This window comes from Pseudorasbora parva, chromosome 15 (assembly GCF_024679245.1).
Source record: "Pseudorasbora parva isolate DD20220531a chromosome 15, ASM2467924v1, whole genome shotgun sequence".
Classification (NCBI taxonomy): Eukaryota; Metazoa; Chordata; class Actinopteri; order Cypriniformes; family Gobionidae; genus Pseudorasbora; species Pseudorasbora parva.
The window spans coordinates 36824776-36840905 of NC_090186.1; the positions used below are offsets into that span (position 1 = coordinate 36824776).

At 37.1% G+C, this 16130-nt stretch overlaps 2 protein-coding genes across 2 annotated transcripts in view; both read right to left on the reverse strand.

The window, feature by feature from the left end:
- Positions 1 to 1365: 1365 nt before the first annotated feature.
- Positions 1366 to 2732, reverse strand: fabp7b (fatty acid binding protein 7, brain, b). The gene is made up of 4 exons (XM_067418680.1): positions 2585 to 2732; positions 2006 to 2178; positions 1766 to 1867; positions 1366 to 1640 (listed from the first exon to the last, which is right to left on the reverse strand). The coding sequence occupies exons 1-4, from the start codon at positions 2655 to 2657 to the stop codon at positions 1590 to 1592; spliced, it is 399 nt and encodes a 132-aa protein (XP_067274781.1). The 5' UTR covers positions 2658 to 2732; the 3' UTR covers positions 1366 to 1589.
- A 451-nt stretch (positions 2733 to 3183) lies between these two features.
- Positions 3184 to 16130, reverse strand: part of pkib (protein kinase (cAMP-dependent, catalytic) inhibitor beta) — a 47499-nt gene continuing 34552 nt past the window's right edge. Inside the window, exons 2-3 of the mRNA XM_067418681.1 lie at positions 9157 to 9325; positions 3184 to 4242 (exon numbers count right to left, since the gene is read on the reverse strand). Of these exons, the coding sequence (XP_067274782.1) occupies positions 4157 to 4242; positions 9157 to 9301 (231 nt within the window). The 5' untranslated portion in view covers positions 9302 to 9325 and the 3' untranslated portion in view covers positions 3184 to 4156. The remainder of the gene's footprint in view (positions 4243 to 9156; positions 9326 to 16130) is intronic.

The window sequence follows — 16130 nt, forward strand, 5'->3', positions numbered from 1 at the left end:
ATCACCGATTGGCCATCGCCTTACCTAGGGCTATATATTTGCATAAAGGTAAACGCTTATAAAAAATAGAATATTGTTTTGTTCAACAGAAATTGTACATTGTAAAATGTACAAAACAACTTTCCTGACATTGACTTTTTGTCATCAGCCCTCTGATATAGGCTAGGCTATACTTTAGGCTAATCTGCTTATTTATTAAATGATTCATACTGACTGAATGGGATTTTTAAAAGTCAATGTTTTGTAGTCCATTCTTTCATAGATCTTCAGGAACGAAGTGCAAGTTGTGCTTTCAATAAAGCACCAAAATATGTCATATTTGCTACCCATGTGAAGAAGAACAAACAAATCCTTATTATATTCTTAAATCGAATCGGAAATGTGTTAAAATTACAATTATATTGTAAAATTACGATTACATTGTAAAATTACAAAACAACTTTCCCGAACCTGACGGCTGAATTAACTTTTGTCAGCCATCTTAATATAGGCTACATTAATCAGATGAATGAACACACGATTCATGCCCTTACGAAAATGAACCATGGTTTTACTACAAATAAAAAATAAAAATAAAAACATGGTAACCATGGTATCCACAAAATAACCATTGTTTTGCTAGTTTAACCATGGTTTTTGTGGTTATATAGGCTAAATGGTAATCAATTAGCCAAAAAAACATGGTTATTACACTTTTACTATAATTAAACTGTGGTTATTTTTCATAAGGGTATTTTTGACTGGTTATTTATTAAATAATTAAGACAGATTGAACTGCATTCTTTATTTTAATTATCAAAAATATTTGTCCATTTTTACATCTGTGCAAAAGTGCAAGGAAGTGAAGTCCAGTGAAGAAGAACAAATCCTGATCATATTCCCAAAATGTATTATTTTTCATAGGCGTGCACAGCCACCACGTGACCACATTGAGGGGTGAGGGGAGGTGTTAATATTACAATTAGGCCTACAAAGGTAAAATTACAAAATACATTTCCTGAACCTGACATAAGTACTGAATTCACTTTTGTCAGCCATCTTAGGTTTATGAATAACACACAAGTCAAAATTTTTGACTGTTTATTGATTAAATGATTTGTATTGACTAAAAGGGATTTAAAGGAATGAAGTGCAGGTTGTGCTTTCAGTAAAACATCAAAGCATGCCATATCTGTCACTGCCTAAGAGGAACAAATCCTGTTAATATTCCCCAAATCTATGCTTTTTCATAGATGCGCACAGCCACCACATGACCGAGATGTGAGGGGACGTGGTAAAACTATAAAACATTTCCCAAACCTCACATTACTGAATTCACTTTTTTTGTCAGCCATCTTAGGTAGCCTACATTAATCTTATGAATGAACACACAAGTCATTATTTTTTTACTGGCTATTTATTAAATGATTCATATTGACTGAAAGATATATTTTTTTTACAATGATCAAAAATATTTGTAGTCCGTTCTTTCATAGATAAAATTTGAAGGAATGAAGTGCAAGTTGTGCTTTCAATGAAGCATATAAAGCACATCACATCTGTCGCTGCCCAGTGAAGAAGAACAAATCCTGATAATATTCCCATAAAAATTATGCTTTTTCATAGGTACGCACAGCCACCACGTCACCAAGGGTGAGTTTCTGAAACAAAATTGAAATAAGCAAAAATTGCAATATAGTGCAAATTATCAACATCACATATCAGTTTATGAATATAGCCTAGTAAATAGCAAAAGTTGAGAACATTGAGTATATGTGAGCCTTACCATCACCATCTTCCCATCCTTGATCTCCCGGACAAAGGTGGTCTCTTTTCCATCCCACTTCTGAACATGAACAAGCTGGTCTCCATCCATTACCACCGTGGACTGGTAAAGATAACACATTAGTGTTCATTCATCTCAGACAGAAAGCTTCAGACAGAACACATCTCCTCTGAAATTGTTCCCAGTTGTAACAGTTCCCATTATACCATGTTATTAAAGAGATTTTTTCCCCGAACCTACTTTACAGTGTCGGTCATCTGCGGTGATCTCATCAAACTCCTCACCCAGTGTGAATGAGATCTCAGCATTCTTAAAAGTACTCTGTGTTTTTTGGACCACTTTATCCCCCTCTTTCGAGATGATGACGGTCGGTTTAGTCACATTTCCAACTTGTCTTATTGCAAACCCAACACCTAGAAGGAATCACATTCATTGAAATGTGCACAATAAAACCAGGCTTATCATTTTTTTAATGATGGTAACACTTTACAATAAGGTTTCATTTGTTAACATTAGTAAACTACATTAATTAACAAACTAATAATGAAAAAATACATCTTAGTTAATGTTAATCTCAACGTTTAGCCTACTGCACATTTTAAAATGAAAAATTGTATCTGCCTACATTAATGCACTGATAGCATTTTTATTAACTAACATTAACAAAGTTAAAGGCTTTAAAGTATATTGCTCATTGTTAGGTTATGCAAGTTTTTACATTAACCTATGTTAACAAACGAAACCATACAAATAAAAACGATCAGATATAATAAACTATATTATTATTATCAATATTATTGTTATTATCATAAAACTTACCTAGAGCTTTCAAATACTCATCAAAGTTCTCACTGTCGACCAGTTTCCATGTGCCACAGAAAGCATCTACCATTTTCAAAACCAATCTTTTCTGATCAATAAGCAACACTAAACTTTATATTAATGCTCAGTAGAAAATGTAGATGCATTTTCCCTTTGCAAAGGATCTTAAATAGTTTTTTTTCAACTGCATGAAAATGATTAAACAGGAGTGGGAGGAGTCAGCATTCCTATTGGCTGTTGGTCGAAAGTGAACCGTTTGATTGACTGTAGGGTTTGTAAAAGTTTGTATAACCTAAATAAAGGCATATGCATTATATTCTAGATAAATATTGATATATTTATTTTCAAAAGTTTACACTTACAATGCTAGTTTTATAGATGACATCAAATGCTTTTTTAGTTCAGTTAAAAAATAAATAAATAAAAAAGTACATATTGCACAAATATTAGATATTTCTTGTTTTTAAACTTGTTTTGTAATGATATTAGGCCTATTATTATTCATATTTTCTAATAGGATATGGTTTATTATTTTGTGCCCACACATTATAAAAGATACCTTTGGTGTCCTCTGCTGGTCCCAAAAAATAAAACTATTAAAACTAAGCACGGGATTTATTGACATTTTTAAACATAGCATAATGGCATTTCATATGCTTACAACAGACAAAATAACACAAGATTTATGGGCAGGTAAAAAAATAAATACAAATAAAACCAACTAAAACGCAACTCTCTGACGGAAGCATGATGAAAGGGAGGAAGAACAACACGTCTCCACAATCATATTTTTCCTTTGCCATTGACAACAGTAAAGAAATATCTGAGGCAAGCACTTAAGATGACGTCCGAATGACACAGATGTTCGCGGCGATACACCAGACAGCTAACAATCCAATTCCAGCTCACGCAGGGCAACACTGACAGCACACAGAGGAAGGCTTTTAAACAAAACTAGCAAATATAATGTACAATTCTGTATTTACAAGAAGAAAATATCATATTCCGTGTTATTCAGCACTGTTTCTTACCCTCTGGCTAGAATGTTAACAATGCATATCTTTACAATACAAAACACAGAAGATGTACAAGGACGGATGGATATTGTAAGATAAAAAACTTTACTTACATCACCAAATGGAATGTATTTACTTTTTTTGTGCAAAAAGAGACATTTTTGCCACTACATGTCAACATTCAGAGAAAATGCCATTATGGAAAGTCTGAAAACTAATCAAAATGTTCATTTAAAATGGGAAAGCAGGTCACATCTGTTTTCATAAGACACACAAAACAGCCGGTCGTTAAGAAAATCATGACAGAGAGTCTTTGGGAAAAGAAGTCAAAGTCATTGACGTGGAAATGTCCAATCGTAGCTATTTGAAAAACATGACTTCCTCTAATAGGAATGAGCTGTTTCCTGCTGACCCATGCCTGAATGCCAATCATAGGTGGTCTTGATGTTGCATAGCACAGAGTGTAACAGTTGTTTGGTCAGTGGGCCAAGAGTAGAGGCAGGTCATGCGTGAGTCTCTCAGGAGGTCCGATCACTGCGGTGTTGGTGTCGAGTTACGACCCCTCTGTCTTCGTCTCCCCTGTGGTTTCTTTAGGTGGGTCGGCCGAGGATGAGCCCTCTCCGCCCTGTTCGCCATCATCTGTGCAAAGGTAAATGCGGTACATGAATTTTTGCTTTTTAAGCAGATGTCTTCATTCAAAGCAATTCAAACACAAGGAGCGACATTAGTGTCCCACATTAAGCAAATTCAAAAGAAATTCACAAGGAAAGTAGATGGTGGTTAACTGTATACTCTCCACTGTCAACCCTAACAGTCAAAATAATGAATTGGTGTGAGTAGAACCAACTCAAAATAAACAAATTAATTCAAACTAATTCACTTTTATGAATATTTAGAACTTTCTTTTTCTTTTGAGTTCTCAAATCTGAATTGTTTCATTGGTTTGAGTTTTATGAACTTACTAACTTAAAGGGGGGGGGGGGGGTACCTATAGAGTAGTATTGCATCCTTCATATATATATATATATATATATATATATATATAATAAAAATTATTTATACAAAGAATTAGTTTCTCACATAAAATTATCTTATGGCATTGCGAAGATTTGGTATTTTCTTCCTTATTGTGATGAAATTAAACCGCTTCTTGAACAAGAACAAGAAGGAAAAAAAAGTAGGACGGGACTAGATTTTGTCCATCAGGAATTGATTAAATGGTTGTGGTTTGCTATTACTGTGATGTCATGTGAGTGACAGGTTGTCCCGCCCTCGTGCCAGTAAACACTTCATCAGAAAAGAGATGCCACTGCAAGAGGGGGCTATTTTAATCACAGATTACAAGCAAGGCCACATTCATTTTTAATGATGTGCATGGATAAATAATTCATAAAACACTGCAATATTCCATTAAAAAAAGAATTATGGTTTAATTATTGGTTTCATGGTAACTTTAAGTAGTTTTCCCACTAGTAATCTTCTCTGTAGCTCTCAAATCTCGCTATATGTCACCTGATCATATAACATGCCAGAACCAACGGCAGATTTGAGAGCTTGGGTTGAGAAGAATTTCCCCCCTCAATTCTACAAACAATACCCCATAATGACAACGTGAATAAAGATTGTTTGAAATCTTTGCAAATGTATAAAATAAATAAATAAATAATAAATCACATATACATAGGTATTTACAGCCTTTAATCAATAATTTGTTGAAGCACTTTTGGCACCAATTACAGCCTCAAGTCTTTTTCAGTGTGATGCTACACGCTTAGAACAACTTTTTTAGGAGAGTTTCTCCAATTCGTCTTTGTAGGACCTCTCAAGCTCCATCAGGTTAGATGGGGACCATTGGTGCACAGCCATTTTCAGACCTCTCCAGAGATGTTCAATCGGTTCAAGTCTGGGCTCTGGCTGGGCCACTCAAGGACATTCACAGAGTTGTCCCGTAGCCACTTCTTTGTTATCTTGGCTATGTGCTTAGGGTTGTTGACCTGTTGGGAGATGAACCTTCACCCTAGACTGAGGTCCAGAGCACTCTGGAACAAACAGGTTTTAATCAAGGATGTCGTGTATTACTGCATTCATCTTTCCCTCGATCCTGACTAGTCTGGAGACTAGTCTGCCACTGAAAAACATCCCCACAGCATGATGCTGCCACCACCATGCTTAAATGTAGGTATGGTATTGGCCAGGTGATGAAGGGCCCTTCAATGCTGCAGAACTTTTTCTGTACCCTTTCCCAGATCTGTGCCTCGATACAATACTGCCTCAGAGGTCTTCAGACAATACCTTGGACTTCATGGCTAGGTCTGTGCCCTGACATGCACTGTTAACTGTGGGACCTACTATAGACAGGTCAGGTATAGACACGTCTCAAGGATGATCAGTGGAAACAGGATGCACCTGAGCTCAATTTTGAGTGTCATGGCAAAGTCTGTGAATACCTATGTGATTTTTAAAATGTTGTACTTTTAATAAATTGTCAAAAAATTAAAACAACCTCCTTGACATTGTCATTATGGGGTATTGTTTTTAATCAATTGTTTTAATCAATTTTGGAATAAGGCTGTAACATAAAATGTGGAAAAAGTGAAGCGCTGTAAAGACTTTTAGGATACACTGTATAGTGCACATTCTGCACAAGTCATATAAACCAAGATTTTTCAAACATTTTAATGGCCCAGTCCCCTTACCAAAGTCAAGCATACAGACCCTTTTATACCATAAATATTTGTTTAGTATAATAAAATCATTACCAGGAGAACATTCATTTTCAGTTATTGACTCTGTATCTCTGAAGGTAAAAATAAATAAAATGTTTAAAGTAGAATAAGATAATCCTCCTGATTTAAAAAAATATATATATTTTATTGTTAATTCTCTTTATTCTTTTGTATAAACCCTTAGCACACCCTTGTGGCTCTTAGTTTGAAACTAAACTACTTTTTTTAAGCTTGACACACAGTATTAATCCCCATCCAGTTTCATTTTAAATGAGAGGAAGACCTCACCCTTTGAACTTGAAATGTCAGATCGTCAGATCTGATGTTCTTTGTACTAAAAGACAATTATAAGAGTCTCCACTAGATGGCAGAAGAGGTAGTTTATTATTTAACAGGATGCAGTAAAAGCACATTGTTCTGATGGCAAGGAAAAAAAGTCATACAGGTTGGGAACAAAATGAGGGTGAGTAAATAATGACGGACTTTTCTTTTTTCGGGTGAACTATCCCTTTAAGACACTGACAGTATTCTGTTTATTATTTAAAAACAGGATAAATAATGTATGATGTTGAACAGGCCGTATTCATCACTCTTCTGCTGAGAATCTCCACCATCATCACAAACGGCTCATGGAACATTATTTGTTTATGCTTTTGAGGAGCACAGAGCAGATCAAAAGTGTTAGACTGCAGGCAATTATTGAAGCAGATTCAGTCATCTAATCCTAAAGAGGCTTTTTAAACTCATATTTATCAGAAATGTGTGCTTTGAACCAAGGTCATTGCCTAGGGCATTTAATTGTTGATATCACTCTTTTTTACATAGTTTTTTGAAAATCACAGGTTTTCACCAGCAACCACAGGACCCGAGACTAAGGAATGACTTTCTGACAGCATCTGGTGGCATTCCAATTTACAGCCGGCCCGTGATGACAGCTCGATCACACAAAAGCACTTAAGTGCCTCCTTTTTCTGTAGAAAAGCACCTTTTAAAGAAAGGTATTTTTGTCAATCATAGCTCAGTCTCGCACAGGGACTCTACAGGGATTTTATATAGGCCTATCAGAGGTACACTGTGTGGATTAAATTAGGTACCCAGTTACCCAGGTAACTTATGCACTGATCTAGTTTCCAGCCCTGTTAAAGGGATAGTTCACTTTGAAATAAAATGTTGATATGTTTTTGATCATTTTAGGTCAAACCGTTCTTGTCTGTGCCTCACATGATGCAGGTCTATGGTCACCACCTCAAAGAGCATACACAGAGAAGTCCAAATGAAACAATCCCCCATCGTAAGTACACACTGATGGCCTAAGACACGAAACGAGCGGTTTGTGTGAGAAAACGAACAGTATTTATATCGTTTTTACCTCTTGCACACCACTACGTCCGACTGATCCGAGGGCGCGCGTGCGTGTTTCCTGTTGTGACATTCGCGCGTTCTGGCTTTAGTCTGCGCAAGCGCGGAAAGCGCCGGAAGTGGATCTCTTGCGCGTGTACGTCTCTCATTGTTTACACAGAAATTTGGGAAGTGTTACCTTTCACTGTGAAGAACATATTTAGACGTACAGGACATCGCAATGGAAGAAGATTGATATATTAACAGACAACGTTGAATTTCTCACAACCATATTTATTTGAACCAGAATACACTGATCCAGAATGTGATACCAATTCCGGCGCTTTCCGTGCTTGCGCAGACTAAAGCCAGAACGCGCGAATGTCACAACAGGAAACGCGCCCTCGGATCAGTCGGACGTAGTGGTGTGCAAGAGGTAAAAACGATATAAATACTGTTCGTTTTCTCACACATACCGCTCGTTTCGTGTCTTGGGCCATCAGTGTGTACTTACGATGGGGGATTGTTTCATTTGGACTTCTTTGAGGTGGTGACCATAGACCTGCATCATGTGAGGCACAGACAAGAACTGTTTGACCTAAAATGATCAAAATTGAAACTACTGGGGAAACAAATACTCCTACATCTCGGATGCCCATGAGGTAAGCTAAAACATATCAACATTTTATTTCAAAGTGAACTATCCCTTTAATTCTTAATCTCCTTACATAAATTTGCTGTTTATTACACTGCAGTATTTCATTATGTAATTTTATGCATAGTTGCATACCATTTATTTATTCATTTTTAGATGAAACTATTGTTTCTTTTCTTATTATGTTCTGAAATAATTTCAGTTTTTATTAATATTTTCTCTTTATATTGCCCCTTACATGATAAGATATAGTATTGTGCTATAAATAAATGGCATTTTTGCATTACACACCACTGTTTCAGGTCCGTAACATTTGTTTGTTTGTTTGTTTTTCAAATAAGTAATTTATGCTCAGCAAAGCAGCATTTATTTGATTAAAAAATGCAGTAGAAACAATACAATTGTGAAATATTAGTACAATATAAAATAACAATTAATTTAATTAATCTGATGGAAAAGTTTAATTACTCTGCATGATCCTTACATTGAGACAAATGGACATGTAACTAGCATGAAGAAGGCTGGGGCGGGACGGGACTGGGGTGGAGCGGATGTTAATGAGCAACACACCTGTCTCGAATCCCACGGAGGAGCTCCAGAAGGATAAAAGGAGGGATGGCAGTGGAAGATAAGAGAGGACCAGGCCTTGGATATTATGTTGTTTTATTTTTAAATGTATCAGTCGTCCCTGAGGGGCTGCTGCTTACTTTCGTTTTGTTGTGATTAAACTTTTTTCGTCGTTTGCGGTACCTGCATCCTTCTTCCCTGAACTACGAACATCTTTAAAACAACGCAGTTAAACAGAAAAAAACAATGCAAGACCACATACAGTACCTCCTACTGAAAGCTCGGCTAGTTTATCAGGTAGTTCGGCGGCTCCTGGACCAGCCGTGGAACCTAGAATATCTGGCAGTGCATTCCGCCGGCCAGTCCTGCCCGTGGCTGCAAAGTCAGTGACAACAGGTTCCACATCAGTCATCTCTGGTGGTCTTCATAGCATCATCTGAAACCATCGAAATGAAAAGCACTCGCTTAGTGACATATGAGGGTTAAATGAAATTATAACAGTAAGGAACTTATTAAGTTAATAAACTCTTTGGAATAAGTTTGTAGAATTGGTCGATATAATGGAGCAGCTAAGATGATGCAGGTGCACTTTACAAAAAAAATGTCAAAGTTGTAAATAAGACAAAGATTGGAATACATTTTACAAGCATTTCAGTTGTCCAGTAGCTGTTCCTTTGTATATCGAATCAGCTATCGCGTCTGTTTTAAGTGATTTAAACTTTTCCTTTTTGTTAAAACCCAAGCAAAGAACAACACTCGGCTACCAGATGTACCAGATGAATCGCGTTATAATCACAATACAAATGACTTACAATGGGGGGAAAATCAGAGCTTGATCTTTTCTGTTCGAACGTAAATCCGAGATGTTTCAGTCAGTCTGAGATGCTAGGTTTTCCAAATTTTTCACAAATGTTGATGGAGTGGACACCAACTATTATCCTATTTCTTTTAGAACAACGGCAAAAGTCATCAGAAGTCATTGCAACATCTTCCTCAAAATCACAAACAGAGAATTGCTGTCAGAGTCTCTGATGTTTCTCCGTGGCTCTGGAATCGTCATCTCCTTCATCACTCTGATTGGTTTTAGGTCTATCCAGTTGGGCCCAGAGGCATTTTAGCAACGTCCATTGGTGACGCCCCTTTGGAAATGAATTGTCTATAAAGTTTACCAGATATAACTCAGTTACTACTGAAAATGGTCTGGTTTTCACCAGGCTAGCGGTTATGCCCACTGAGTGGCAAAAAGTCTGAGCGGCAGCATTGGTTTTCAGTGTGAATGCCGCGGAAAACAAAAATAATAGGTAAAACGAGAACGAGCTTTGAGATTGACTACAAAATAGATTTGACAAGAAATTTGAGGTATATTTTCTAACTTAATGTCAATATCCATGGATCACTGGATCTTTAGTAAGTTGTAAAAAATGCTATTTGGAGTCCAAACTTTAGTTTAAACTTGCTTGTTTTACATGCAGCAGGCTCTTTTTTGTCACTCATTCCAGCTGAGGGGGTGTTACTGGGGAAAGTGACGTCAATGCATACCTGATAGTACGTAATCGCCACTGTCCAATGGTAGTCAAATGGCATTTAATTCTCATTTAATTCAAATGGCATTTCGATTTTGTTCGAAATGACATCATTGGACATTGGTTTTGAAAAATACCAAACTAAACATCACAAATTAAAGGGGGGGGGGGGGGGGGGGGGGAATGCTGTTTCATGCATACTGAGCTTTTAACACTGTTAAAGACTTGGATTCCCATCCTAAACATAGACAAAGTTTCAAAAACTAATGTTGGATGTTTTTGTGTTATTTTTTGTGTTAAATTTTGTGTTAAAAATACTCCTTCCAGTTTCTCACAAGTTTCGGAGAGTTTTTTTCGAGTATGGGTCGACTTGACGTTAAGCGAGCGGAAGGTCCTTGTTTGGGCCGTACGGGCTCTTCTCCCGGAAGGGTGCGCGCGCGCGTGTGAGCGAGAGAGGAAATGCACACCCATAAACACTCCGCGCTGCGCTCCACTTTATTCCTATGGGTGACGTCAAGTGACTTCAACACGTCCGCACAGCATTCCGGGAAGGCAGCGCTGCATTTGAACCGATTTGAACGCAAAAATGACGGGAAGCTTCATAACATCGCTTCAGTCGCGTCGCAAAGTGGCTCTCCACAGTCACTGCTGTCAGGACTTCACCAAATCATACCAAAGAAGTGTGTTTTTGACGGAGCGGTCCCAGCGATAAAGGTTCGGTCCTGCTTTGGAAGCAGCCGGTGAGTAAAACTGCTTCAAATGTCTGTGCTGTTGGCTATCGTCACGTGAGTAAACATCAGTAAACGACATGATCGCGTGCTTCGTCATTCAAATGCGCTAACGGTTACTCCATTGTTGTTCTATGTATAACGTTACACTAGTCTGACGTGCAAAACCGTTTTGCTTGCTACTGCTAAGGTTTAGTCGCATACAATAGTCCACAAACCGAATCATGTCATCATAAACTGCGAGTAAACCCACACAAATGTTGACAGGCCACTAAATACAGTACACACCACAGAGACGACATCCTGCTGTTGCTGTTTCTCCAGTTCAATTTATTTCAGCCTCCGAATGATTCTGGATCATATATCTATTAGATAGCCATGGACTTCTCCACGCTTGAGGACGTCACCACTTTGTGCGCGCTTGTCATTCTTTAGCTCCGCCCACACGATACGCCTCCAGGCGCTCGGTTTTTTACAGAAAGACTCGGTACAGCCCATATTTCTTTTATAAATATAATAAAACTAAAGACTTTTCGGAGATATGAAGGATGCAATACTACTCTATAGGTACTCAAGATTGACATGAGATTGACTGAAACTGAGTGTTTCAAACCCCCTTTAATATTCATATAAACAATTTAATATCCATTTAGTAATAGTACGGCATGTAGGTGTGAATCAGCATGATTTTGAGCCATGATTATAGCTGTTCTCTATCATCGCTGATCAGTCAAGAGTACAAAAGAAGCATCAATATAATAAGTGGAGCTTGTTCTCCGCCGCATCTCTAATGAGACTGCTCTCCTCTCCAGGGAATGACTGAACCGACTCGCTGACTACTCCTTATCTCCCCACACACTGTCTACAGTACCATCGGCTGCATGACAACATCCCTCATAATTTCCTAATTGCACTGTCACTAAAAGCCCTTTTGGGGCATTGTGTTTCACATTTACCTTTCTCTATGCCTCATTCAGTCGAACACACGCAAGATGGAGTGGCTTGAAGGAATTTGGCCAGAATCCCTCCTGGGATATACACTGTGTCAAGGAGGATTGCAAATAACATTCATTGTGCTGGCAGTACAAGACAGATTTCCCAAACCGTTTGGCAATGCCTTCAATCTGCAGACACACTTGATTGGCCTTTAGTTAAGTGATTGTTTAGTCTGAGCATCATTAAATCAGACCTGACTGTACAGCCTGCAGGGAAAATTCTCTACTAGAAAGGGCAGATGGGAATGTGGGAAAACACTGATAAATTACACCGCCAGCCCAACAAAATGACATTTCATCCTCATCCTAAAAAACAAAACACAAAAAACAGATGGCTTTACTTATTAGATAAAATATAAGATTAAACAGTTATAATATCTGGGTCACTTTCTCTGCAGCAGCGCCAATATATTGATTCTGTGAGCAACCTCCTGATAATAATCAATATCTTTATAAATTGAAAAATGATTTCTCCACAATTGACAGTATTTTTCTCTTTCCAGAAAAATCGATGTCCTGCCTGGTTGAAAGCATTATTACAAATTAGATGGCGCTACTGCAGCTTAATCATTGAAATTTCCAATCGATTTCCATCCCTGCTTCACTGCTGCTAAATTTAATGGAATCAAAACATCACTTTTGCTAATGAGAGCTATTTAGCAGGATTCAAGATGGATTTTATTTACATATTCAATCTGACCAGCAGAGGGCATGCATTGCATCTATGTAAACTGAGATTTCACACAGGAGGCCAAAAATGCCTTTTGTTTTATTAGATATTTTATAAAATCAGTGATGGACTATCATGGCCGTTATAGAGTACAACAATGTGTCAACAATTTCTGAGAAAATGTATTTTACAGCTAAAGAACATTTTATTTTTGCATTAATCATATTATTTTATTTATTTATATTTTGAATTAATTGGCTTTATTTTTTATTCTTTTTGTAATTTTTATTAGTTTTATTTTTTATATATGTCATGTATATTTAATTTTTATTTTAGTTTTAGTCATTTTAGTCATTCAAAGCAATTATTTTATTTTATTTCAGGTAAAAAAAAAAAAAAATACAAAAAAAAAAAATGCCAAAGCTGCTATTGCATGGTGATCACTCACAATCACGTTTATTGCAATCTTGCTTGATTTATATATATATATAATACACATCATGTATTACTAATATATATATATATATATATATATATATATATATATATATATATATATATATATATATACATCAGTTCAGGATTAGAACATAAAGCATCATAAAGAGTCTTGAGTAAACCAGCATGTCCTTCCACTTCTGAATAGAAGTACTATGATGTTAAAACTGTTTTCTCTTTAGTCATGTCTTGTCTTGTCTTGCCAAGGGCACCATGTGTGCCAGGTCTGCACTGGTCTGGTTCCCTCTCAAAAATGAATATGTGCATGACGCCTCTGCATGCTGCCATGAGAAATAAATGTAACATCCATCAAACTGTATCTTTCCAGCTTCTTCATTTTTTCATCTGCTCTGCAAAACTATATACACCATTCATATTCTACTCTCTCTTTCAACCTGAATGTAACAGGGACAGACCACTTCTGATGTCTATTTCTTCCATTTTTTTGTTACTCTTTCCAAATCAAGCTATTGATTTTGAACAGATGAAATAGTAGTAAGACTGAAATATGAAATGACAAATGAATGCTTTTAAAGCTTCTGGGTCAGTAGTGGTAAAAGCCTTTGCTGGAGGCCTAATAATGAAGAAAATGTTGCTTGTAAATGTGACAGACTGGAAATGCTTCAGTGTGAATTGTTTGGTCGGATCTTAATGCTGAGAGATATGTGGGACACCAAATGATCAGATACATCGCCTGCCACTGCACCAGCTCAATGATACTGAAAAGCACAACAAAATAAATATAAATAAGTGCTAAATTCAAAGAAATCGGTTAAAAGAACATGCTGACTTTTTAGGACTTAAGCTTATTCAACGTAACCCCTAGGTTAGATAAGTCCATACATACCATTTTTATCTCTGTGCATACCATAACTGTGTCTGACCCACATACCGCTAGCCTAGCACAAAGACGGGAGGTAAACGGCTCCATCTAGCCTACTGCTCAATAAGGGCCAAAATAACACCAACATTTTCCTATTGACATGTATCTCAACATGTAAATAGGAAAATTTTGGAGTTATTTTGTTATTTTGTTCGAGACACAGCTAGCCGCCTAAGACAGGTGAATTTAAACAATGGCTAAGTGGCTAAACGCATCTCGTTGTCGTGTGAGGGACCTGTTCATGTTGGACAGACATTTTAATTGCATTTTGTGTCTGTTAAGAGGCACAAAGACACCCTTTACGTTAAGCCCCAAAAGCTGCCGATTTAGCTGGGGGGGGGGGGGGGGGGTAACTGTAATAACTCTGTGTTGCAAGCACCAATCCAGTTCGTTTTTTTCCCCCTATAAACTGTACTCACAAAGATATAACGATCAAGATAAACTTAAAAATTACAAATTAAAAGCTACAACTTCTGAAAGTGACCAGCACCATTTTACCAAAAATGAATGTCACAAATCTGACAATATAATTTGAACATCAAGGTAAACGTTTAAAAACTGGAGAGATTTTAATATTTTATTAGCTCACCAAATGCAAAACTTCCACAAAGAAGCTGGTTTCTAGCAAGCATGGAGCGCTGACTATAGTTACCCGGGTGAGCCTGTGTTATGAGTTTTTACCAGTTGTTATCGGGTAATAACATACCGCTGGATGGCACGATTGGCCAATCAGAATCAAGTATTCCACAGAGCTGTGTAATAAGTTTTAAGTGCTGTAAGCTGGAGTAGATGCACAAATGATTAGTTTCTGTTGCACTAAGACATGACTGACTAAACAGATGGTGTCCCATCATAAGCAGCCCACACTAGGTGCTCCAGAGGAGGAGCAAAATTAAGAAATTAATCAAACACCACCAGTGTGCTGTACTTTTTTCAGAGTGCTTTTCCATAGCTATTTATGGCATCACCTTGTTACCTGTGCCACTTAACTCTTTTCTGTCTCACTCAATCCCGGGATCAGAAGCCACTAAAACCGACGCATACTGTGACTTACAATGACACTATACAAAGACGCATCATGTTTAAGTAAGCTCTGTGCCTAATGCTCAGTGATGAGGCGCTATCAGTGAAACGACACCCCTCACCAACAGGCCACAGCTATGATAATTGATCTGGTACCTGACAAAAGATACCAGCTGGTGGGTCTAGTCCCCGCCGAACAAGACCGCCAGAAGATCTCGGCATGCTGTTGATGGCTTTTGGGCAATACCATTTTTTTCCAGTTTTATTTTTTGTTTTGATTAGTTTTTGTGTTTCAACAAATATGTCCTTTAAATTTGGTCAATATTTTGTCATTTCATTTCAGTCATATTGTCCAAATTGGCATTTCCACAAAATGTTGAAAATAGATTGCAAACCATGCAAAAACATATGTAAAAATTTAACATTTACTTATATATAAAACTTTTATTTTAAAGGATTTATCAATTTGAGATGAAATAATGAGTACATTGAATTATTAAAGAGAAAGTTTAGCCAAAACTGAAAATTCTATCATCATTATTTCTTCTGTTGAACAAGTTATTTGCACCAAATAGCAGTGGTGGACAGTAAGTATTTTTACTTTGTTGTGGATCCGCTAGAAACATAAGGAGCCCCTAAGGGGACATGTTGGTACAAAAAAAATATGAGATGGATGGAAAAATAAGTAGTCAATGGTTTTGCATTATCTCGCAAATGTTTTGCGTCCCCCTAGGAAACCTTTGCATTCCCTCGCGTAAACTTTTGCAGTCGCTCGCAATACTTCTGTTCTTTGCAAGTGAACGCAAAGTTTCTTGGGAAAATGCAAAACACTGATTTATCTCTGGCACAGATTTCTTTAAATGACGTCGTTTGGCAAATAAATTAACCTTTCATTATGTAAGCTTTATGATACACCTCAAA

What these genes read in the sequence shown, in the direction of transcription:
- fabp7b (XM_067418680.1), bottom strand. Translation starts at nt 2,657, where the DNA reads ATGGTAGATGCTTTCTGTGGCACATGGAAACTGGTCGACAGTGAGAAC. An exon ending in TGAGTATTTGAAAGCTCTAG is followed by an intron (nt 2,179 to 2,584) that starts GTAAGTTTTATG and finishes GATTCCTTCTAG; the next exon opens with GTGTTGGGTTTGCAATAAGA. An exon ending in AGGATGGGAAGATGGTGATG is followed by an intron (nt 1,641 to 1,765) that starts GTAAGGCTCACA and finishes ATTTTGTTTCAG; the next exon opens with AAACTCACCCTTGGTGACGT.